This window comes from Balaenoptera acutorostrata, chromosome 4 (genome assembly GCF_949987535.1).
Source record: "Balaenoptera acutorostrata chromosome 4, mBalAcu1.1, whole genome shotgun sequence".
NCBI lineage: Eukaryota > Metazoa > Chordata > Mammalia > Artiodactyla > Balaenopteridae > Balaenoptera > Balaenoptera acutorostrata.
The window spans coordinates 148,148,522-148,174,422 of NC_080067.1; the positions used below are offsets into that span (position 1 = coordinate 148,148,522).

At 51.8% G+C, this 25,901-nt stretch overlaps 1 protein-coding gene across 6 annotated transcripts in view; it reads right to left on the reverse strand.

Moving 5' to 3' along the window:
* The window catches only part of C2CD2 (C2 calcium dependent domain containing 2), a 61,799-nt gene extending 57,717 nt beyond the window's left edge, over positions 1–4,082 (reverse strand). For all 6 annotated transcript variants that reach the window (XM_057545475.1, XM_057545473.1, XM_057545472.1 and 3 more), the window contains exon 1: positions 3,405–4,082. In XM_057545475.1, the coding sequence (XP_057401458.1) occupies positions 3,405–3,677 (273 nt within the window). In that variant the 5' untranslated portion in view covers positions 3,678–4,082. The remainder of the gene's footprint in view (positions 1–3,404) is intronic.
* Positions 4,083–25,901: the final 21,819 nt, after the last annotated feature.

Consider the following 25,901-nt stretch of genomic DNA (forward strand, 5'->3'; position numbering starts at 1 on the left):
CAGAGTGGACAGACGTTGTTGGGTGAGGGGGACCTGACTGACTGGCTGGTGGCTGGCTTACGGACACTGTGTGTATCCAGCAGCTTCTCACTAGCGAGGAGCTAGCTTGGGGAACTTGTGAAAAATACAGTAAGCTCCCTGCGCCCCCAACAACTTCCTAAGTCTGAAGCGGGGGAGGGAGCAGGCATGTGTATTTTTCCAAAGCTCTCTAGGCGATTCGCCAGTGTTCCCCAAACACCTGGCATCAGCCCGACCAGCTGGCAGAGCAGCCACGGTTTCCTCACCTGTCTCTCCAGTTCACCATCCTAATTATTATTCAGAGTGAGGGTTGCAATCCCAGGGGCCCTCTGACACAGGGAACCTGCAGTGCCACAGTCACTGGTCATCCGGGGCCAAAGGAGACTCCACAAGCTACTGACCCACCCTCAGCTCCTAGGAGATAGGAGCCCCTTTGTTAGGGATGATGCATTAAACAATCGCACCCTTTTATCCTTTCTTGCTGGACCTCAACTAAAGGAAACATTTGGGTCTCAAAGTCAAGTTTGCTGTCCACAGGGGACCGTGACTACAGATGTGGATGGCCCATGAAGAACCCCCAGCCCAGGGTCTAGGTCAACCCTGGCAAGTCTCTCTAGCCCATGGGCCTCAATCTCCCCTTTTGGAGAAGGAAGAGGTGCTGCGAGAAGGGTTTAGGGTTCCCTGCAGTCCTAAAATACAAGCTGGGGTAAAACAGAATGGGAGGAGTCGCTCCATTCAGGAGAGAATCCCACCTTGCACGGAAGATGCTGGAGATGCCTGAGTTACTGCCAATCCCCCAGCGATAGGCCGAGAAGTGGTCCCCTCCCGGGCCAGGGCAGACAGATAACAGGACAGGGTGGGGGCAGAAGGGGGACGCTAAGCTGTGGCTCGCTGGGCTGAGTGCGGGCTTGGAGTGTCAACCCTAATCGGGGATTAGTGGAAATCGTGTTGGAGGGAGGGCAGAGGGAGACTCCGCAGGGCTGACTGCCAGGTCAGGACAGCCGCTAACGAAACACCAGGGCCTGCTCACCCACGCTGTCATGAGTGTCGCAGTCGGGATGGCCCAGGACAGGGGAGAGGCATGCCAAGGCCAGGGCAGGAGTTCCCCAGATCCTATCAGCCTGCAGAACGTTCCATCTGAATTCAAATCAAGCAACATTTCCAGGCACCAGGGAGAGCAAAGTGACACCACCAATTCCTTCCCCCCATAACACACACGCACACACACCTGACACCACAGTCAGACCCAATCTACTGTCAGACCTCCCCCCATAACACACACACACACACACACACACACACACACACACACACACCTGACACCACAGTTAGACCCAATCTACTGTCAGAGAAGACTCAGGGCTGCCTTGAGCTTAAACCCAGTACATTATTGCCCCTTCCGGGCAGGAGTTCTGGAAAAACTGGTGTCTAAGACTCTGCAGTGCATGGCGAATAGCAGAGAACGGAAGGTGCAAAGGAGCCAAATCTCTCTCCCCGCCCCCTGAGCCAAGGGCCCTCTCTCCTCCCACACACAGATCCAAGTGAGTAGGGAGAAAGGTTTGCCTCCGAAACCTTCAGGTATTTTCTTCAGTTCTCAGCCTTACCCGACCGGCTGCAGACAAATTCCAGAGCAGGGGTATTCTCCTTTCTCTCTCAGTGCTCCAGGCACGAGGGTAATCTGGAAGCATTCTATCGAAGGCAATCATAGTTTCTAAGCCAATCAGGAAATGTCAGGGAACACGGCAGAATGGTTTAAGCAGGACTGTCCCAGCCTTACAGGAGGGAGGCTCGTGCCTCTGCCGGACCCTCTCAGGAGTCCCAGGGGAGTGACCAGGACCCTACAGATAATGCACCCAACACCAACACGCATGTTACAGCTCACGAAAGGCTGAGAAGCAGAATCAGTGGCCCACGTCATGCCCCCTGTCTCATCCAGCTGGGACAAGACTTTCACCCGCTCACAACTCCAGCCTGCAGTGTACTCAGCCCTGGAACCCAGGCCCAGGACGCCAGGTCAACCAGGGGTCAATGACAGCAGCTTCGTGGGGAAACAAATCTGTGTTTGCTCACATAGGTGAGGTCACATGGCTTCAGGGGCTCCCACAAGAGGTGGGGGGGTTCCCCTGAAGAGCTGCCCAGTTCTGGCGGCCGGGGCACAGACTCCAGGCACCGAGGCAGACGGCAGTCAAATGACCTTGACGGCTTTTTTCATCCAAAAGTTACGGTTATTTTTTTTCTCCCCCCCAGGGTTCAGAACACGGTCTTTTGTTGGATTTATGCTCATTCACACTCAAAGCTATTTTGTTTTTTAAATCTGTGGCTATGTGAGTAAGTCAAGGCCATGCTCAAAGACCAGACAGAGGGCCCACCGTGGAATATTTTGAAGGTTGATGGTCCAGACACACAGCATTCACTATTTCCAAAGCACAGCGCCACAGGCTTCTCCACTGAGTTCCCAAGCAGGTGGAGGAATGTGGTACACCTGGGAGCCATCAGGACAGGCGAAGACTGGCAGGTACCCCAAACCCCCCAGGCCCCCATTCCTCCTATGGAACACCTAGAAATAGCAGACGCCAGGAGCTTGTCATTAAACCAAGATGTCTTAGAAGCAAAAATAAGTCACCCAGCCATCAACCAGACAATGAACATAACCACAGGAGCAAGAGGCAGCCGGGTTCAGTCATAAGCCCCTGAGCTGTGAGGCAGGAGATAGGTGGGTTCAAACCCCAGCTCTGCCACCCACAGGCTGTGTGACCTTGGGCGGATTACTTAACCTTTCCAGGCCTCAGTTTCCCCACCTGTAAAATTTTGACAACGTCTTTGTCGCAGGAGTTGTGAGGATTCAGAGATGACAGAGGTACCTGAAGCCCCCAATACATGTCTGGCGAGTGGCTAGCCCTCAACGGTCACTAATTTTAAATGCCAAGGAATGCAAACCTTTTGGAAATAACATGCTGGGCGAAATTCAGCTCTGTACGTGGAAGCATATTTGGTTCGCAGTTATTCAGGTGCAAAAGCAGTTCAGTGTCCAACTGCATACGGGGATCCACATGGGATGCCAGGAAGGGCAAGGGATGCCAGGAAGAGCCTGAAGGGGAAGGGGCACCCCGAAAAGTCTCTCCAGCAGCCAGTCTGTCCCTCCAGTGGAGCCTAGGGCCTGGCACACCTCATGTCTGGTTAATAAAATCTAACCATTTTGCCTTGATTCCCCATCAAGGGTCCTCCAGTCTTCAGGGGTCTTTCTCCTAACTTTCAAGGATGCTCTGCCCCTTGAATCAGTCGAGGGCTGTGGCGAGGCTCCAGGGAAGAAGAGCTCTGCTCTGAACCCGCACCCCGAGATCACCGCGCCCGACCCCGCAGCACGACCGGCCCTCACGGAAACTCACCGCTTTCCGTTTGGCCTCCTCGTTCAGGGCGGTCACCCAGGCGGCCTGCCACTGGTTCCTCCAGCTGCTCAGCGCCAGGATCCAGGCGAGCAGCGCATCCGACTCGGGGCGCTGGCCCTCGCCGGGCTCCGCCGCCCGCCTCGGGGAGCGGGGTCGCGCCCTGGCCAGCGCCCACTGCGCCAGGTACAGGCCCACAGTGCCCAAGGCCACGACGAAGAGCGCCACCAAGCCCAGCCACTGGACCTCACCGAGCCACGAGTCCAGGCGGGACATGGTGATGGCGCATACCCGGCGCGCCTCGCCCCAACTTCCCAGGCAGCCCCTGGCCGGGCGCACAGCCCGCGGGCGGCGAGCTCACGACATCAGCTCGCGGCCGGCCGGGGCTCGCGGGGGGCGGGGAGGGGGCGCGGCGGGCGGATCCGGGCGGCTGGCGGCGCGGGCCCCGGGCGCCGAGAGGCCGGCGGGCGGGGTGAGCGGGAGGAGAAGCCCGGCCGGCTCACGACGGCCACGGCCCGGGACTGCGCCTCTAACCCCGCACCCCTGGCAAATGGGGACGCGGTGTCCCGCGTTCCCGACTCCGGCGTCTGGTAGTTCCCGGGGCTGTGGCGGGCGCGTTTCCTCCAGCGCGCCGCCCCAGGCGTCCCGCCCGCGGCCCAGCGGCGGCCGGAGAAGGGGCGGGGCCGCGGGGCGGGGGAGGGGGCGCGGCCTGCGGGGCGGGGCCGGGGCGGGGCCTGGGCCTCCCCTGCGCCCGGGTCGTCCCCGCCGCTCCCCGCTCCCCGCGGCCCGCCCCGCCCGCCCCTTGAAAGGCCCGGCGCCCAGCTCCCCTGCCGGCCCCGCCCCCGCTGCGGCCTCGGCCCCGGCCGGCCTTGTGCGCGCGCCGCCCGCCCGCTCCGGCGCCTTCGCCCGGACCGTGGCGGCGCGGGGGACGCGTGTGCGCCCGGCGCTGCATCCTCCTGCGCGGACCTGTCTCCGGCGTGGAGACGCGAAAGCGCGGGACTTTCCAATTAGTCAGCCCAACCCCAGGGCTACAGTGGGGCGGGCTGGCGGGGCTTCCGTGAGCGTGTGTGCGCGTGTGTGCACGCGTGTGTGTGCATGTGTGTGCGCGCGCCTGTGCGTGTGAAAGGGTGATTTCTAGGATCGCCATCTGCCCACCAGCAAAAGACAGTTGTCTGGTTTTAACATACTTGGAAAGTCCCTAGAAATCCACCACTCGCACCCTAAAGTCTGGAACCTCGCTTTAAGAGCTGCCATGATCACTCCTGGGAGGGTCTCAGGAAAATGCCCATTAAGAAGTTTGTGTGCGCGCATGTGTGTGGCGCGTTCCCTGTGCCCGTCACCTTGCAGTCAGCCCCCATCATTAGGCAATGCCTCAAAACACTAGCCTGAGATTCTCCAAGGCCTAATGCAGAGCCTGAATCATAAAATAGTGATTTGCTTGTAGTTCTGCAGCGGTATGAAGGGGATTTGACCTTGAACTGGGTTGGTTAGACCTGAGCACTTAGCCTTCTCTTACCTAGCCAGGGTCTGCCTGTCTGGTTGGTAACATCGGTGAGGATTCTGGCCCCGACGCTTCTGGCCCGGACACTGCAGCAGAAGCTCCTCACTGGTTCCTCCCCAGCCCCTCCCTGCCGCGGCACTGGGTAAAGAGAAGCCTTCCAACCTGGCTCAGAGGGGAGATTGCTAAGAAGACAGACTAGTTTGGCCGATGGAGGTTAGGATCTGGATCTGGTTCAGAGGCTGATGGCATTTATTGACACCTATTTTGCGAAAACCCTGAGAGCAGTAGAACAAAGAGAACCACAGATGCTGTGACGAATCTGCCCTAGTTACCAAGTATTAAAGAGGAGGGTGAGGTGCCAGGCTGGAAAGGGGGAGGTTGGATGCCGTGGCGTTTGAAGAAGTGTGTGTGTGCAAAGTCCCTGAGGCCTGCATGTAGCTCAGTACCCTAAGTCCTAGAGTGTGGGCCCTCACAGGAGAGGGTATTTCTGGCTTAGAGACTGGAAGCCAGGAGATGAAGGTGGGTGAGGGTTTGTTTGTTTTTTTTAAAATTTATTTTATTGAAGCATAGTTGATTTACAATGTTGTGTTAATTTCTGCTGTACAACAGGGTGATTCTGTTATACAAATATACATCCTTTTTCATATTCTTTCCCATTACTGTTTATCCCAGGAGATTGAATATAGTTCCCAGTGCTCTACAGCAGGACCTTGTTGTTTATAGGGTGGGTGAGTCTTCAGCAGTGGGAGGGTGAAGGAGTGTACGCCCGAGGGCCCGATTTTCTTTGAGAAGGAGGAAGGAATTGGGAGGTAGGAGGACTGACAACCCCAGTAGGGAACTGGACCAGAAGCCGGCAGGGAGGGGAATTCATCAGGCTGCCCAGGTGAGCTGGGGCCGGGGAGAACCAGCCCTTACTAGGCAGGTCCATATTAGAAAGTGGAAATAGAATGATCCTATCAACTTCCTGGGAGTTATCGATCCTTTAAACTCTAAGTCGCCCTTCAGCCCCCAGGCTGTAAAGGATTGGGAGGAGTTGCTCTCCTTTTCTCAGAAATCTCTTCTTATTTGGAAGAAACATCTTATTATTTTCTGACCTGTAGCCAGATCTATGCAGTTGAATAATCCAAGTCATGCTGGCCCAGTTGCCAGAATAACCTGGATAACTGGATACCCAGGGCTCCTCGTCTCCCTGTTCGACGGTGAGTACAGGTGTGCGCATGTGCACTGGCTGTGTGGCAGGTAGGAGACAGCCGTCCCCATCCCATGTGACTGGTGGAACCAGTCTCATTCCTCTGCGGCAGTGTCTCCGAGGCACGCTCACCCCACTGGCACATTTAGGGGCTTTGTCACACACTGTAAACTAACAACCACCCCCGGTTTAGAATTTGTCACACTGTTGTAAGTTTTTTCAAAGGGAAGGTAAACATATAAATATTGAACTACTTCCGTGTAGAAGCAAAGTGAGGGGAAATGAGGAGCATCATGGGCTTACAGGAAAATGCAGTTGGCCAAAACATGCAATAGGAAGGAACTAAAACACCTTGTAAACCTACGGAAAAGAACAAACTCCCTTTATTTCTGCTCCGGTGCCCGACCCCATTCATCCACTGCCTGGAGTGGATACTGGACAGCTCAGTCGCCAGGAAGAGTGGCATTTCACCACTGTCACCCATGGTGACAGTCCCTGCTCCTAGTATGTTGCCCTCTCCTCCACCCCGTGTCCCTTCAACCCAAGGAGCCAGACTGCAACTTTGCCCAGGAAGGACACTCGTCACCCACCAGACCTTCCAATGGATCGGGGTCCATCACACTCTACACCAGCGGTTTGCTGCTTTTAACCACTCCTCACAGGAAACTACCATGCTCTGAATCCTCCAAGCGCTCGCACTGAGCTTCTGTGAGCAGGTGGGGCTGGGGTCTAGGGGTCTGGGTTCAGGGGCGGGGCCCACGGGTGCTGGCCGTTGTTCCCAAGCCAGTCACTCATACTGTGGCCCAAGGGAAACCATCTTCACATCAACCTACTGGATCCCCCAGAGGCAGCCACCTGCCTGGAATTCTCTGGAAGGCGTGACTCTGAACCTGGGACCAGGGCGGTCCCATTACTGCATGAGGCGACAGCAGAAACTATGTTTCCAAATTCCTCTTCGGACTGTTCTACAGTAACTGGTTGTGAGCCTGCACACAGGAAGCAGGAGTAAAGGCTCCTTGTTCCCTTTGGTGGTTCATCTCTGCGTCTTCCGTGGAAGTATTTTTTTTTTAACCTTCTTCTTTATTATTATTATTATTTTTTTTTATTGGAGTACAGTTGCTTTACAATGTTGTGTTAGTTTCTGCTGTACAGCAAAGTGAGTCAGCTATACGTACACATATATCCCCTCTTTTTTGGATTTCCTTCCCATGTAGGTCACCGCAGAGCACTGAGTAGAGTTCCCTGTGCTATGCAGTAGGTTCTCATTAGTTATCTATTTTATACATAGCATCAATCCCCGTCTCCCAATTCCTCCCACCACCCCATTCCCCCTTGGTGTCCATACGTGTGTTCTCTACATCTGTGTCTCTATTTCTGCTTGGCAAACAGGTTCATCTGTACCATTTTTCTAGATTCCACATATAGGCATTTAATATACAATATTTGTTTTTCTCTTTCTGACTTACTTCACTCTGTATGACAGTCTCTAGGTCCATCCACCTCACTACAAATAACTCAATTTCATTTCTTTTTATGGCTGAGTAATATTCTGTGGAAGTATTTTAACGTTTCCCTCTACCAAGCCCAGGAGGTTCTATGATGATGTTACATTTTTTTAAATTAATAAATATGTCTAGGGTCATATATGTTTCATAACTACAAAGTTATACTTATTAATACTAGAAGATATCCATTATCATTGAACCAGATATTCTTATGGGCTCTTAAAAATACTTAACAAAAAATTGGAATAGATACTTAAATACTTACCAAAAATGTCATTGAGTTTCCAGTTCCAATCTTACATTTCTAGAAGAGGAAAAGGGCAGATCTAGTTGTCTCTGACTTGGTGGGGATGCTTCTCCCTCACGCTGCAGCCATTTGCATGATGGTGAGGAGGAGGATTGCTTGAACTATCGACTTGTGCTCGCACTGCCCCAATGGACTGATGGACTGGAGCCTGGGCCCCAGCGGGGCTGTGATGGGAAACCTGGGAAGACAAACGTGCAGCTTCCTCTGGCAGCGCTTGATGGAAGACATTCCGAGAATTCCTTCTTAGCAAAACGCTTTTAAGATTTGGCTCTGCGCCCACGCCCTCAGCAGTAGGGTCCGTGGGGACATTTGACCCAATCTCCTAGGCTGCATTGGCAGGACTTAGTCATTTCCACAGTCGGAGGCTCAGGGGCTGGGGGCCATTTCCTGTTGTGCCTGGGGGTCAAGGTGGGGGAGGGGGGTAGGACGGGGCAGGGGTGGGGGGAATGCAGGGAGACTGCTCCAGGCATTAGAGGCCTTGGATCCTCCTGCTGGTAATTTTCATGGTTTTGTGATGCCTTCCCTGGGAGAAAGGAAGCACCTCTGCATAACTGTCAACCCCAAATCACAGCATCAGGAGGGCTGTGAGAAAGTTTCTGAGTCTGAAGATCAGACCGCACGGAAGTCGCCCCGGCTGCGTGAGATGGAGATATGGTCTGTCCTGCATGCCCCCTCCGCGAGGTCATAACTGCACCTGGGGGTGGGTCCCCATACAGGCACCTGGTGTGGCTGGGCGGCTGCAGGCACTCAGAGCCGGCACACTGAGGAGCCGCTCCACTTGAGGGCCTCACTTAATTTTCATGGCAACGTGAAGGATGGCATCATCCCGTGTTAAAGGTGAGGAAGCCGAGTTCAGAGAGGCTGAGTCACTTGCTCAAGGCCACACAGCGAGAAAATGGCAGCGCCAGAGGTGGCCCCCAGGTGGTGTCGACCCCAAAGCCCGTGTTCTTTCCATCAACGATTATAAAGCAAACAAATTCTGCTAAAAACAGAAACATGTTAAAAGCTGGAAATGAAGGCATCCCATTTCTCATGTGCTCGGGCAAAGATCTGTCTAAGGAAGATGAATTGCCTTTTGTGTTCTGAAGTCCAGGAGACACGGATTCTTTCAAACCCAGAGGGGAAGGAAGTTCATTCAGGGGTCATTCATACCAGAGGGCCTTGCGTGGCACTTCTGCTGTGTCCCAAGCCCTTTCTGGGGAAGATGGCAGGGAAGTCAGCCAGCCGTCCTGCGGTGCCCACCAAGGAGGACCCGACCCCCCTGCCCCCAGCCCTGCAGGGCCTTCCAGGCCGTCCACCTCTCACCTGGAGAGTGAGCAGTCAACAGGATGCCCTCATTCCCCCCGGTGATGGCCACTGAGGCGCCTGAGTCATTGGTGATTCATGGGGGGGCGGCCTGTGGGGCAGAGGCAGGGCCTGGCAGCCTAGAGCCTGCCCTGGGCCACCCTGATGACGCAGTCCCTGTGACTCTCTGTCCACACTGGGTGGATGGAGGAATGTGATCCAGATGGCAGCTCCATCGCAGCCAGGTGGCTCACTTAAACCTCCTGTGTGACTGCCCAAGAGCAAGGGGATGTGGCGAGTTTGCTTGCACCCAAGGCGAGGACCTACATTATGAATGAAAATATTTGACCTCGTATGTTTTTATACACTGACAAAGTCCTTCTGAGGAGGCAGCCACCTACAGGGTATGTTTTCCACGACTCGAAAGAATGCTGCCCTGCACCTGTCCACTGATGTCTGAAGTCACGCTGTCGGAGAGTCAGATGTGTCTGCAATATAGCGGTCAAGTTCATGGGGGGTGGGGGGAGGGGCGGCCTGGCGGGAGGGGGCGCCAAGGAAGAGAGAGATGAAGTCACTGAAGACAGACATCGCCCCCTCCCCCTGCCTCGTTGGGACTTTGCTGTAGCTGCATCTGAGGTTCCAACTGGGGGTGGCCGCCGTGGGGTCTTCTTGCTGGGTACTGGCTCCTGGGCACCGAGGGGCGCTGCTCCTTCCTTCTCAGAAGGAGCTGGCATTCCTGGCGCTGACTTCAGAAAAACGCGGACTTGATGTATGGGATGGTGCAGCCGTGCAAGGGCGCTCTCATGGCTGCTCTCAAGCCCAGCAAGCTGGAGGGAGGGCCATGGCTCAGCCAGCCCATGTGAGACCTCGGAAAGCTTCTCCCATCCCCCATCAGGGCACGTGCTGTATAATTAATATTTTGCCTTCATTCTGGCCCCAAATTTTCCTTTGTGCTATGTATTTTTTTGAAAAAGCCTTACTGGCACAAGGATAGAGATAAGAAGATAACAGGAGGAATATTTAGTCTCTTTGGGAGTTAAAGGAAACTACTATTCGAGGGCTTTTAAAACAACCCAAAGACACCTACTTACCTACAAAGAATTGATGTTCTAATTACAAATGATTATTATCTATTCCAGCGGCTCATCGAGCAGTCCAATAAGACAAAGTGAAAAATTTTGCTGGTCCGGAAAACACTGGAGTCTGGAAACAATTGATCTAGTGATTAAAAGAGGAAAACACAAATGCCTTCTGTTTGCCTAGCTCTCTGCGATGATTCCTATAACACGTAACTCAGCAAGGACCGCTTGGCTTGAGCAAAGCTAGACCTGGAATCCAGGTGTTCTCTGTGTGGTCCTTCTTGCTATACCTGTGGGCCGTCCCTGTGCAATTAAAGAGCGATTCTTCACACGGATTTACTGCAATGTCTCATTTTTCACCGATTCTGATGGAGTCGTCATCTTCCCTTGCCACTCGGGGTGGGAGGTGTGACTGTACCTGTGAACACGCATCACAGGTGTGATCATCACACGCATCTCTTGTTGCATCATTTCCTGCAGAGTCACCTTCCAGAAGCTCTGCCAGCTCCCTCTCCGGGGGCCCCTCTGAGCCCAGGGACCGGGGAGCCAGCAGACCTGGGGTGGGGAGGGAGGCAACTCTGCGATTCCAGCTTCCCTCAACGTCCACTCCAATTGGCCTGACTCTCCTTGAGTCAAGGCGGTGGGGGGGGGGGGGGCGGGGGGCGGGGTCACAAGGATGAAGCAGGAACTCTAGGGAGGGAAGCAGCTGAGTCCTTACCCTTCAGGTTCTTCCCCAGGTGACAGGAAGAAGGCAGCTGATGGGTCCCAGCAGGAGAAACAGCCCCGCTTCAGCCCCACCCTTTCTGTTTGTTCAAACACACAATAATCCTGCCTTGAGGGTGTTTGCAGCACTGCAATTCCTGATTATTCATACATATACTGTTTTTTTAATATTTCTTTTTTATTGAAGTATTGTTGATTTACAGTGTTTCAGGTGTACAGCAAGTGATTCAGTTATATATATGTATATATATATATATATTCTTTTTTGGATTCTTTTTCATTACAGATTATTACAAGATATTGAATATAGTTCCCTGTGCTATACAGTAGATCCTTGTTGTTTATCTATTTTATATACAGTACTGTAGTGTGTATCTGTTAATCCCAAACTCCTAATGTATCCCTCCCCCCTTTCCCCTTTGGTAACCATACGTTTGTTTTCTATGTCTGTGAGTCTATTTCTGTTTCGCAGATGAGTTCATTTGTATCTTTTTTTTAGATTCCACATATAAGTGATATATGATATTTGTCTTTCTCTGACTTATTTCGCTTAGTATGATCATCTCTAGGTCCATCCATGTTGCTGCAAATGGCATTATTTCATTCTTTTTTAGCGCTAATATTCCATTTTACATATATATATATATATATATATATATATATATATGTGCCACATCTTCTTTACCCATTCATCTGTCGATGGGCATTCAACAAAGGGGTCTACCCATACCATGGAATAGCATTCAGCCACGAAAAGGAATGAAGTAGTGACACACGCTACCACATGGATGAACCTTAACTCGTGATGCTAAGTGAAGGAAGCCAGACACGAAAGGCCACATAGAGTGTGATTGCCTTTATATGAAATGTCCAGAACAGGCAAATGCATAGATACAGAAAACAGATTTCAGTGGATGCCAGGGGCTGGGAGTGGGGAGGAATGGAGACTGACTCCTGATGGTTATGGGTTTCCTTTTGGAATGATCAAGACGTCCTGAAATTAGGGTGATGGTTGCATAACATTGTGAAGGTGCTAAACGCCACCAAATTGTTCACTGTAAAATGGTGACTTTCATGTTATGGGAATTTTACCTTTATTAAAGAAAAATCATAGTGAATGAATTAAAAGGAGAACATAGTAACCTACCCATGGTCAGTGATGGTTCTCTGTTAAACACGATCGAAGAAAACGCAAAGGGAAGAGTCGCTCATTCATTCAGGCAACTCATGCTTACTGAGCACTTGCTTTGTTGGAGAGGCAACATACAAACACAATTTAAAATGTTTATTATGCAACAACGGAAATCTTCCCGCCCTCCGACTTCTCTATTTGTGCCCCAGTGGCATCATTTTCTCTCACAAACACGCCAGAATCATCTTTACCAGACTCGTTTCTCCAACCCTGATCCCATCCCATCCGATGGATCAGAATCAAAGTCCCATCCTTTTCCATCTAAATGCAGCTTCTTGCTTCCCTCCTCCTGGAACCTGTCTACAGGGCTCTCCAGCCGGTCCTCCCACAGCTGTGTCGCTTTCTCCTCCATGCCACCCTGCCCCTACCTTCTGACCACCTGCTGTGGCTACCCGCCCCCCACCGCATGCACCTTCCAGGCTGGGTGACCTTGACACGTTTCCTGACCTTCCTCGAGCTCACCTCCCCTCGCAAAGCGGACACGTGGATGCCTAGCTCACCGGGCCGCTGGGGGGCCTGGAGACCCCAGCAGGTGTAGAGCTCCTGTACAGTGCTGGGCGCAGGTGAGAGAGTCAGGTGTTGTCCATGGCTGCCCAGTGTCCCCAGGATTACTTCCTGGCACTGAGGGCACCCCGTTCCCTCCAGGCACATGCTCAGTCCCCCTCCACTGCCCATTCCCCCGACCGGTCCTCCTCTAGGTTACAGCCCTCGGCCTGCACTCCCCGCACGGCGTCTCTCCCATGTGCTGTGTCCTGCCTGGGACCCGAGCCTGCATGCCCTCCGCTGTCACACCTCCTCTACTGTGCTGGACTGTCATGGGGATCTTCACAGATGTATCTGTGTGTGTGTGTGTGTGTGTGTGTGCGCGTGCAAGTGTGTGCACGTGTGGCCCCGCTAGACTTCGAGTTCTTTTAGGACTGAGACCAGAGTCCTCTGAATTCTCTCTGCAAGAATCTGCAGGTATTCTGGAAACATCTCTTGATTTGGATTAGAGGTTTGTAGCTCGAGCCCCAGAGTTAAGTTGGATTTAGGGCTGCCGTCTGTACCTGAACCCAGGTGTGCACAGGTCCTGCTCCAGCCAAGTTCTCCAGGGCTGGGCTGGGTCTGCTTTCGGGGACCAGAGGCTCTGTCCCCGTTCTTGGGCTTGGTCCTTCCCACTGTGGCCAGGGTTGTCTTTCTGTGATGCCAACGGGCAGGTAGAGCTGCTTCCCCTCAGCCTGGAAGCGATGCCAAATTGTCCCTTTCTCATGATCAGTCTGGGCCCTCCCCAGCCATGTCCAGCCTCCTGCGAGGGCCCCACAGACCCTAGACCCGTCCGATGGTTTGCATAACCCAGGCCATTCTCTGCCTGCAGCTCCCTCCATCCCCTCTCCGCCTGCAACCATCTCTCCTTCTTCCAGGATCAGGTCAAAGTCGCCCCGTAACAGGAACTGTCACATGGGGGTTAAGACCTCAAGCTCCAGGTCAGACCAACTGGGTTCAAATTTGGACCCCTGTGATTTTAGGCAAGGAATTTCATCTCTCCGTGCCTCAGTTTCCTCATCTGTACAAAGGGGTTATTATTCTTCTCTCCAAGAGGACTGGACAAGCTAACACACGCATGTGAAAACACAGTGCTAGCAGCAGCCGAGCTCCCAGAGCCTCGCTGTTGGCTCCGTCCAGCCCTCTCAGCACCTCTCTTGTGATGTGCAAAAGCGGGCATCTCATTTTCTGTGTCTCCTTCCCGCAGGAAGGACACAGAATTCCTGTCCTCTACAGTGTCGTACCCCAGCACGGAATAGGACACAGGTCAGAGGGTGCAGGCTCAGTGGATGTTTGTTGTATGATTGAATGTGTCGACTGAAAAAAATGCATGACCTACAAGTTGAGAGTTAGGTTTTATTCTGTGGGGAAAACTGAGGACTTAAGCCCGGGACATGGCATCTCAAATGGCTCTGAGGGACCGCTCTGAAGAGGTCAGGGTGGAGCCAGGATATAGAGGAGTTTTTTCAGCAAAGACCAGGTAGTTGGACCATCAAAAGTTTACTGTTAATTAAAGAAAACCAGACACCTCAAGTTAAGAAATTTAGTGCTTTTCTATGTATGGGAAGATGCAAGAGTATGGGCTCACTGAAATCATTCCTTTGATATGCACCTCAGCTACCTGGGGCCAGCATCCTGTGCTTTCTCATCCTGAGTTTCCTCAGGGTGGACCATCCGGGGACGGGGTTGGTGGCTGCAGTGGCTGATGACTTGATGGCGGGCATCCTGTTTCCATTCTGAGTTCCCTCAGGGCTCCCCATCTGGGCGGCTGTAATGTGATGGCTTGATGGCTGCAACATCTTTATTTACTGATATGGCAGGCAATAGTTTTCATTTACAAATGAATGAATGAATGAATGAATGCAAGCGATAAAAATCAACAAGCAAGCTTTCAAGGGAAATTTGGGTCGTTGGCCCAGAATATAAAGTCACCCTGTTGGTGCAGGACAGGGACGTCGCCTGTGTCTCCTTCGGGGAGGGCGCGCTGGGCGCAGGGCACCGCAGGGGTGGGTGGAGCAGAGCCCTCTGTCTCCCGCAGGGCCTCAGGTGAAGAGCAAGTGCCGGAACGTTCAAACAGAACCAAGGCCAAGATCCCAGAGTCTGAACACACACCAGGGCCCACAGGCACCCAGGATTTGCTCCCCAGAGGTGGATGGTGAATGACAGGCCGAGTGTTGTCACTTGTTACTTCCGGTCACTACAGGTGACTCCGTGGCCATGTCCTCTCCTTACGAGCGTTCTTGGGGCTTCCTGAACAGGGACTCAAATGCAAGGCAGCCTTAGTGAGCTGTTTACAGCCCCAAGTCCTGAGTTGGGATGTTTGAACGCTTTCCCTGATTCGAAAAGCTTCTGCTTAAAATAAGTGTGATTTTGGGGTCAAAATCGAGGGTCGTGCCGTTATCCTAGCTCCTCATCAGGGGAAGTTTGAGGTTATTCATCTTGATGTAGGATGGACAATAAACAGATTTAAAAACCAAAGATCTCCATGCTACATTTATTTTACATCCATAAAGCCTGGAAACTTTAAGTGAAGGAGCCAGCCTCTGGCTTCTCTGCTGTGTCTGGATATTTGTTTGTCGCAGACTCACACACACTCAGCAGGAACTGCCCTCTTTCTCACTCCCGGGGGTTCTGAGTACCCCAGGGGCCACAAGGTCCGCTCCACTGGACACCCCCTTGGTGCCTTTTTGCACTGCACAGAGGAGGCCCCGGCAGCAGCCTTGGAGGCTGAGACCCCTTAGTGGATTCCTATGACTACCCCTGACTTCCTGTTCGGTTGCTCAGGCTGCTCACTGCACAAGGACACCGGGTGGAGAGGCGCCTGGGGCAGCCGTGCGTCCTGCCTGGAGGAAGGGGCATCTTTTTCTAACACACACAGCATGTCCGTGTGGGCCGGCAGCAGCCCCAGCTCCCTGTCCTCCCTGGGCTGCACGGGGCTCAGGGCCTCGCAAAGGCAGCTGCGCTGGCCCGGGTGGTAGAGACCCTCAGAAACTAAGGCTGCACAGTCTGTTAGCAGCCTCGGGGAAGGGAGAGTGTTCTTATTTTAAGGAGAGAAAAGCTATGCTCTATTTCGTGCTGGGTACGAGGGGAGAGAGCTGGGTGGGCACCACAGGTGAAGCCGCGAGACAAACAGGGTGGGGCTGGGCGGCTTGCTGGCTTTCTCCCGGGGCCACCGCTGGGCGCCTCAGCTTCTAGGCACTCACGGATGTCAGGTGCACGGGGAGTCAACAGGTGCCTTTGTGGAGGCCTGGAGACCTGGTCCCTCGTCTCACACGGCCTTCCCCTCATGGCCCACGGCTCACCCACGAACCCTGGGAACACGGCTCCTCCTTGCAAGTGAGAGTTCGTATGTTCGTTTTGGAAAAGCAGGCCCTTTCCTCCGGGTTGTGCCGCCACCAGCCCGCCTTGCTCTCCGCGCCCCGCTCCCGCTTTCTCTTCCTGCTCTGCGCGCAGGAGTGGAATCCTCGGGCCTGAGATGTTCCTTCCCACCCTCTTCTCCCGGCAACATCATGGTTTCTCATTCGGTCCCTCAAGAGGCCTTCTTCTGGCACGCCGGCTAGCTGGGTCCCCTGGGGAGATCCTTTGGCCCTTTGGTCGGACTCACTCCACGGTCACCTGCCCTTTGAAATCCTTTCCGCGCTTGTAATTTGTGCGGGTGTCTTTCCTGTGGCGGGAGAGCCACACCAAGCAGCGTCTGTGTCTGAGCTGTCAATCACCCATCACGGGAGCCTGGGCCCCCATTACAGGCCTGTAGAGTAAGTCCCCAACATACGAACGAGTTCAGTTCCAAGAGTGCGTTCGTAAGACCAATTTGTTCGTAAGTCCAACGAAGTTAGCCTAGGTACCCAACTAACACAATCGGCTACATAGCACTGTACTGTAACAGGTTTATGATACTTTTCACACATATAATATGTAAAAACAAACACAAAAAATAAAGAAAACATTTATAATCTTACAGTACAGTACCTTGAAAAGTACAGTAGTCCAGTACACCAGCTGGCATCCAGGGGCTGGCATCGAGTGAACAGGCAGGAAGAGTTACTGACTGGAGGAGGGAGAGGAGGTGGGAGATGGTAGAGCTGAAGGATCGTCAGCAATAGGAGACGGAGGGCAAGCTGCAATTTCACTCACGCCTGACGTTGACGGCACAGGTTCTGGTTCCTTGCTGGATTCAATTCTATCTACCTTCTTGAAAAAGCGATCCAGCGATGTCTGGGTAGTAGCTCTTTTTTTCTCGTCATAGATGACACGGTGGCACTGGATTGCATTCTGAACGGCTGCTGCAACCTTCGTGTACTGTTATATGTTTGGGTCCTGTGCCTCAAAACTAACAGTGCCTCCTCAAATAAAGAAAACCCCCTTGCCATTTCCTGCGTCGTGAATCTCTTCGGTTCTTCAGTTACTTCTTCTTCCTCTTGCCTCTCTTCGTCCTTTCTCTGGGCCTCCAATTCCATCAGGTCTTCGTTAGTAAGCTCCTCGTGTTGCGCAGCAACAGTCCTGTACAGTAAAGTACACAAAAGCACAGCCACTGGAGGATGCACGCGTGTGACAATGTACGCTGGACACGTGAACTAACTTAGGTGATTGGACATGCGAACGCATGTTCACATCTTTGAAAGTTCGCAACTTGAAGGTTTGTATGTAGGGGACTTGCTGTAAATAACTGTGGACCAGATTAGAGATGCACTTGAGAGCGCCCCTGCGGGCCCCCTTTTTGAGGACAGATGGGCTTTTGTCTGTGTGAGGACACAAGTCAGGACCTTGAACTGTCACAGCAAAATATTGGTAGCAAGTGTCACACAGAACTTGGTCCATCAGGCCCTGGTCCATGAAAGTCACCAGGGATGCAGGGAGACCCACAGGCGCTGGGGCCACCTCGACATCCAGGATCGGAAAGACGACTCACAGAGAATCAGGTGTTCACCTATACCTTGATTAGCCTTTCCTCTGGGATTCTGAAGCTCCGTCTTGTTTTAAGTTAAATTGTGAGAAAAAAAGTACCTCGCTTCAGCCCCCCATGAGAAGAATCTCCCTGAGTTAACATTAATAATGGACCTTCAGCTTTTAATAGGGTCTAATCTAAAGACGATTTGTTTGAAGAACATTTCTGGACTTTTAAAAACACAGCAGACTCGGTTAGTTCACCAAGGACCCTTCAGTTAAGTAATAAATTCCTCTTTTACCACCAGCCCGGGGTCGTCCCCCAGTTGAACATGAGACATGACTGTATAGGAAGCCGCTTGCGGCCCCCCAGCTGCCTCCTGGCTCAGAGGGAAATTCAACCACGGCCGCTTTTCACGGACTTGAACCCCATGCGTTCCGGATCAGGTCTCAGGTTTTTCGTTGTTCTGGTTTACGTTCAGTTTACTTTGCTAAAGTCCCTTATAAGCAGCGAACTACACTACAAGGTGCAGAAAGGGAAGCAAACCTCTAAACCAACGCATTGGGATTATTATGGAAAACAAAATTCTGGTAGGAGCGGGGGTTTGCTGACACAGGCAGTGCCGGGGACCCTTCCAGCTTTTCCAGGGGTCACACGGGGGCTCGGTGTTCTCTTGTCCCAGGAGAGGAAGGAGGAGCGTGGATGCTGGCGGGGGTTAGAGGAAGATGCTGTGATGATGATCTCCAAAATAAACATGCGTGGAAGCAGCTATTAATTATAATTTGTTTTTCATTTCACATATTCATATTTCCAGTTTAAAAAGTCAGTGTTTGCTCTCTTATTTTTAATTTTTTAAATTTTTTTAATTTTTATGGCTGTGTTGGATCTTCGTTTCTGTGCGAGGGCTTTCTCCAGTTGCAGAGAGCGGGGGCCACTCTTCATCGCGGTGCGCGTACCTCTCACTATCGCAGCCTCTCTTGTTGCGGAGCACAGGCTCCAGACACGCAGACTCAGTAGTTGTGGCGCACGGGCCTAGTTGCTCCGCGGCATGTGGGATCTTCCCAGACCAGGGCTCGAACCCGTGTCCCCTGCATTGGCAGGCAGATTCTCAACCACTGCGCCACCAGGGAAGCCCCTGCTCTCCTATTTTTACATCAGCATCTGAGCACCAGCAGACCCTCCGCGTTCTTATTATCTTCTTGTTCTGTTCAAACTGACCTCCAGACCTGCCCGCTCCAAACCTCGCACTGCCAAAATGTTGTTTCTCACACACTTTTGAAGGTGTTTCTGACGCCCTAGCGCCTACTGGGGTCAAATGGATTCTAGGATCTCGGTTAACCAACTCTAACTCTCTTCCAGTGCATGAAGTGATTCTGCAGAGTCCTTGTTTTTTCCTGCTCCTACGAAGTTGTTTTTTTTTTTTTTTCTTTTTCATTTTGGCCTTGCCCATGATCTATTTGATATTCTTCCAGCTTTTATTTTATCTGCAAATTTGATCAACGTCAGTCTGACTTGAAAGTCTTTGGACAGAGAAATGGGGGTCAGCACTGGCTGAGGCCTGAGAAAGATGGAGAATCCGCCAAGAATGGCCTGGTGCTCGGCCTCTGTCTTGAGGCTGGCTCTCCGAATGGCGGTGGGTGTGGGCTGTACACTCGGATCCACTTCTCCATCCTCCCTGCAAGCCCCTCAGGAGAGGCCTTGATTAGTTCCTGGTTGTCAACCTGATACTGGATCCACAAAGAAAACGAAGCTATTTGTTCTCATCCATCTGTCCATCCATCATCCCTCCAATCCATCCAGCATCCAGCAGCTGGCCCCGAGCCTGGTGCGGTGGTCCCCGCTCTGAGCTACACCCGAGGCGAGCTGCAATCCCGCCCAGTGTCAGGTGCTTTGGGCGCCACCCTCCCACCCTCCTCCCTCTCGCCTCAGCCCTGCCCGGTGCCCACTGTTCCCGGTGGAACACACGTAAATCTTGAAATGACAGAACATCAATATGCTCCGGGCCAGCCCTGACCAGTGGTGACAGGAGATGCAGGGCAAGCACTCCCCTTTTCATGTCTTCCTTCTCAGAGGCCCCGTCTGCCTGTCTTCAGAGGCGTCCCAGCAGGAGGGGCACCTGGGCCTACAGCGTAACTAGCTTGATACCGTACCTTCTGGGGCGGGGGGCCCTTCCTCCCAGCCTCCACCTGTTCCCTAGAATAGCTTCCAAAAGTGAAACACCAGGGGGCAGGCTCTTGTCCCTTGGGGAGACCTGACGAAGCTGCACAAGGGCTCCCGGTCCAGAGGGATGGACAAAGTTACCCCCGAACCCTTAGTTACCGAACAGTGTGCGTGGGGGCCACAGAGGAAGGAGAGCCCTACTGTTAGGGGTGGCTCTGCGTCCGGGAAAGTCTGAACAGGGTCTTGAGTGTCAGCAGAAGTCAACAAGCCTGAAGAGGAAGTGGGGCGGGAAGGCCGGGCACAGAGAGGGGCAGGCACAGCAGGGAGTTCAAAGGCCAGGAAGTGAGAGCAGGCCCTGGGCTTCTGGCTCCTGCAGCTGATGTTTAACATGTTTGATGGGACCCGATGGAGAGGAGTCTGTAGATGCAGGCAGGGCCTGGCCAGAAGTGGCCCTGCTGAGAGTCAGCTCTTAGCCCTAAAGGGATGGGGAACTGGCCAAGGGCTGAGCAAGGAAGAGTTTGTACAGTATGTCACCCAGAACCTTGCTAGGCAGAGTGCGGCCTGGGACCAGCTGCTGCAGCATCGCCTCGGAGCCTGTAGGAAATGCAGACTCTCAGGCCCTGTGGAAGCCAAGCCTGCACTTTAAGAAGAGCCCGGAGAATTTCAATGCACATTAAAACGTGAGAAGTCCCGTCCCAGGACACTTTGAAGCGGATGCTCTTGGCCGGGTGGGCACTGCGTCCTGCGGGGCTCTGCGGGCAGGGATGAGGAGGTGGGCGAGGGATCAGGGGCACTTGGTGAGGAATCTGGGGAGGGGGAGGCGGAGGCAGGGACGAGGCGACCGCCGGGCCTCCTCCACGGCTTGGGGGGAGAACCGTCATCGAGCCGCAGGGCTGAGAGCACGTTGGAGGGGAAAGGGAGGTGGATGGTGGGCTCTATGTGGCGATGCTACATCTTAGGTGTCTGTAGTGATGGGTCTAGAACTTGGAAACCAGAGACATGCACTGGGAGTGGATGGTGGTGACCCGGCCGGCTTTGAGTCTCTGCTGGTTTCTAAATCCTCGCAAACCATCTGCTTAACGATCCGTCTGACGTGCTGTCAGGGGTCAACGCCAGCACTGCCAGATTGAACTTTCTGGGAGGCACCTTGCGAACACTCAGGACGTTTCCGCTTCCCCTTTCATTGCACCTTATATTAGAATCTCTGAGTGGGGCCCCCTCCCTACATTAGCACCCCTCTTCCTCACCGCGGTTCTGCATAAGCTGGGAGTGAAGTAACCAGTAAACAAGGGGGCAGACTGGCATCGTTAGTGCCGGTGAGCCAAGTGGACCGCTTGGCCCGGGTCTCTTAGCCGAGCCCCCAGATCAGGTAGGTCCAGGCGCCCGAGCACAGGCAGGGCTGGGACAGACCTGCTTCCTGCGGGCAGCTGGCCTCTTCTTGCCGGGGCAGCGGGCCCAAGGGCCGCAGGAGGCCGGGGCTCACAGGAAGGAGGCCTGGGGTTGGGAGATCTCCCCCTACACACCTGGCTCTGCTCGCCCAGCTCCAAGGACAGGGATCCTCTTGTCACATCTGCCAGCTCGGCGGCATCTTTGTGTTGACCCACCTGGGCCTGAGGACCTGACCCGAATAGTCTCCTTCTCCGGCTGCAACCCAGTCCGGCTGAATGTGTTTAGTTTGGGGACCGCTGTCGAAGACGAGGGATGAGAAGCAAATCAGAATAGAACGCGGCCCCTAGAGCGGAGGGGCGGGCGCTCTCCCAGGCTGCCAGCCTCGCTCAGGGACGCCCAGGAGGGCCCAGCGCTGCTTCTAGCTGGCCGGCCAGGGCGCCACCATCGTGGGAGCTCTGTGGACCCTCCCTTGAGATGAAGGGCTGTCCCTGGGGTCCCTGGTTTCCTTCCCCACCTGCGCAGTGCCCACAGCCCACCCCAAGCCGCCTCCCAGCTTGGAATGTGCCTCCTGACCTTGGCTGGTTTCTCCTCCTTTTAAAAATCTTTTTTTTTTTTTTTAAAGGAGGCAAAGGGTTTTTTTTTTTTTTAATCTTTTTATTTATTTATTTATTTTTATATTTATTTATGGCTGTGTTGGGTCTTCTTTTCTGTGCGAGGGGCTTTCTCTAGTTGTGGCAAGCGGGAGTCACTCATCATCGCGGTGCGCGGGCCTCTCACTATCGCGGCCTCTCTTGTTGCAGAGCACAGGCTCCAGACGCGCAGGCTCAGTAGTCGTGGCTCACGGGCCCAGCTGCTCCGCGGCATGTGGGATCTTCCCAGACCAGGGCCCGAACCCGTGTCCCCTGCATTAGCAGGCAGATTCTCAACCACTGCGCCACCAGGGAAGCCCCTAAAATCATTTTTTAAAGTAGCTTCTAAAATCCCTTTAGCCAACTTTCTCATCTGAAGAAAAACAGTGAATTCTAAGGAAATTCTCACCACCTGATGAAGCAGTTGGGAACCTGATCGGTGTCTTTCAAACCTGCCTCAGAACCACGTGCTTGTTTAAAATGCAGGTCGCCAGGCGCCCCGGGCACGGACAGTGAACGGTCGCTGCCTGGCTGCCCCCAGGTGGTGCTGTGTCAGCAGCATCGGTGCCACTGGGCTTGTTCTAACGCCATCAGGAATGCAGAGTCCTGGGCCCGCCTGGGCCTGGGAGACAGGGGCCGCAGTTAACGAGATGCCAGGCGAGTTGATCCACACTGACGTCTGAGAGGCACTGCGCTCGTTTCCCACGTCAGAACCTATCGGGGCGCCCGGAGATCTGGCACAGCTGCCTCAGACCTGGGGCTCGCCCCCAAAACTCTGATCGGCCTGCGGTGGGCCCAGCCTTGTGTACTTTATAGTTACGTTGTGAACTTTTGCTGCAGTATAATATACCTGAAAAGGTGTACGCATCTTGGGTTCAGCTCCGCGAGCTGTCACCAGTGGGCGGCCCCCACGTAACCCAGATCAGGAATCTAAACAGGACCAGCACCTGGGGCCCAGCGATGGACGCCCTCTCAGTCACGCCCCATCGCCTCCTGCAGAGATGACCCGGTGATGACGGCTGACAGTCCAGGGTCGCGGCTTTGGTTCTTCTAGAAGCTGCGGTGCTTCCCCTTCCACACAGTGGGGCTGAGCTGCCCCTTCCACACCGCAGTGTACAAGTCCATCGTAGGGACACATCAGGCTACCCTTGGGGGACGACGGGTCGCTTCCCGTTTGGACTAATGTGAGCGTGCACCTGTTTCTTAACAGTTCCCGCGCTGATTTTAACGTAGAGCTAGGTCAGAGCCACCGGCCTGCACGATGCTTCGTCCCCTCCTGGCACGCCGTCCCCACCCCATTCCCACCCGCTCCACCTTCAGAGCCCACTGAGAGGCGCTGGCAGCAGCCCTTTCGTCTAGTCTTACATCCAGCTGCCCAAGGATAACAAATGGCCATTTCCGGAAGCCTCTGTGTTCCTCCAGGACAGCAGGAGCTGTGATAAAATTTCAAGTCCAACCTCATTTTCTTTAAGTCAAGAGCTCTGACGAAAAACGATGTGAGCTTGTACCCTCAACCAAAAGGTTTCAAGCGTCCGGCCGGGGAAAAAGCCTGCAGGGCCATCTCTGCCCACTCTCCCTGCTCCTGGCAGGTGGATGGTTCAGGATGGAGGTTGGGTCCCAGCGCCAGGGCGAGTGTAAGGTGAGGAAGGCACTTGTCTGGGTGCAAAATTTAAGAGGATGCCAAACACTCAGTAATCAAGTATAAACACAGTTTTAATACAATATTTAGAAAAAAATCAAAATTAATGCAAAAAGTCCATGATGAACAGACTATCGACATTTTAAACAAAGGCCATTGCTGACCTGAGCCATACTGGACCACAAGCAAAAGAAAAAAATGTGCACCATACATGGTCTTACTTTTTTTTTTTTTTAACATCTTTATTGGAGTATAATTGCTTTACAATGGTGTGTTAGTTCTGCTGTATAACAAAGTGAATCAGCTATATATATACATATATCCCCATATCTCCTCCCTCTTGCGTCTCCCTCCCACCCTCCCTATCCCACCCCTCTAGGTGGTCACAAAGCACCGAGCTGATCTCCCTGTGCTATGCAGCTGCTTCCCACTAGCTATCTATTTTACGTTTGGTAGTGTATATATGTCCATGCCACTCTCTCACTTTGTCCTAGCTTACCCTTCCCCCTCCCTGTGTTCTCAAGTGCATTCTCTACTTCTGTGTCTTTATTCCTGTCCTGACCCTAGGTTCTTCAGAACCATTTTTTTTTTTGATTCCATAATATGTGTTAGCATATGGTATTTGTCTTTCTCTTTCTGACTTACTTCACTCTGTATGACAGACTCTAGGTTCATCCACCTCACTACAGATAACTCAGTTTCGTTTCTTTTTATGGCTGAGTAATATTCCATTGTATAAATGTGCCACATCTTCTTTATCCATTCATCTGTCGATGGACACTTAGGTCGCTTCCATGACCTGGCTATTGTAAATAGAGCTGCAATGAACACTGGGGTGCATGTGTCTTTTTGAATTATGGTTTTCTCAGGGTATATGCCCAGTAGTGGGATTTCTGGGTCATATGGTAGTTCTATTTTTAGTTTTTTAAGGACCTCCATACTGTTCTCCATAGTGGCTGTATCAATTTACATTCCCACCAACAGTGCAAGAGGGTTCCCTTTTCTCCACACCCTCTCCAGCATTTACTGTTTGTAGATTTTCAGCAAGATCCGTTTGACCCACTTCCTAGAGAAATGGAAATAAAAACAAAAATAAACAAATGGGACCTAATGAAACAAAAGCTTTTGCGCAGCAAAGGAAACCATAAACAAGACGAAAAGACAACCCTCAGAATGGGAGAAAATATTTGCAAACGAAGCAACTGACAGAGGATTAATCTCCAAAATTTATAAGCAGCTCATGCAGCTCAATATCAAAAAAACAGACAACCCAATCCAAAAATGGGCAGAAGACCTATATAGACATTTCTCCAAAGAAGATATACAGATTGCTAACAAACACATGAAAGGATGCTCAACATCACTAATCATTAGAGAAATGCAAATCAAAGGTCTTACTTTTTTTAATGGCTTGGGTTTTTTCCAGAATATTAAGATAATTGAAAAATATTGAAGAATGGAAAGTACGTATACTGAAACGCATGACATTTAAGTATTTTACTAACACCATAAACAGAATTTATACATTTCCTTTCCTGGTTTTAATGGAAAAAAACCTCATCAATAGTATTTTCAAAATCTACTTCTTTGCTTATCTCATTTTTAATTCAGTAAATGCTATGTCTGACAATCTATCTAAACCAAGTGATGATCAAAAATAATTTAAAATTAATATTAAATATTATTTTATGTATTAAATAACATTAAACATCAAATACTTTAATGATATAAAAATTATCTAAAATTGTCACTTGATCAAGAGAAATTACTATGCATGGCAATGCTCTCATTAACATTAAATATCATTATTATAAAATATTAATGTTAGATAGCATTAAACATTTAATGTTTTAGTACCATTAAAATATTTAAGAGTTGTCTGTTGCTGGGGATCTGATGCCTTGAGGGCTGTAGTTATATTTTATCCAGTGTTTTAGTTGTTTTAGGTGGGGAGGCAAATCCAGTCCCTATTATTCCATCTTGACCAGAGTGGAATTCCTCTATAACTTTGAAGTTTTCCTCCATATTTTCAAACTTCTTGTCTCTTTGTGCTGATTCTGTGTAACTTTTGTTAGTTCTTTTTTTTTTTAATTGAAGTATAGTTGGTTTACAACTTTTCAGGTGTAGAGCAAAGTGATTCAGTTATACAAACAAATACACACATATATATACATACATATATATATTCTTTTTCAGATTATTTCCATTTTAGGTTATTATAAGATATCAAATATAGTTCTCTGTGCTACAGAGTAGGTCCTTGTTGGTTATCTATTTTATAAATATATAGTAGTGTGTATCTGTTAATCCCAAACTCCTAATTTATCCCCCCACCCCTTTCCCCTTTGGTAACCATAATTTTGTTCTCTATGTCTGTGAGTCTATTTCTGTTTTGTAGATAAGTTCATTTGTGTCATATTTTAGATTCCACACATAAGTGATATCATATGATATTTGTCTTTGTCTGTCTGACTTACTTCACTTAGTATGATAATC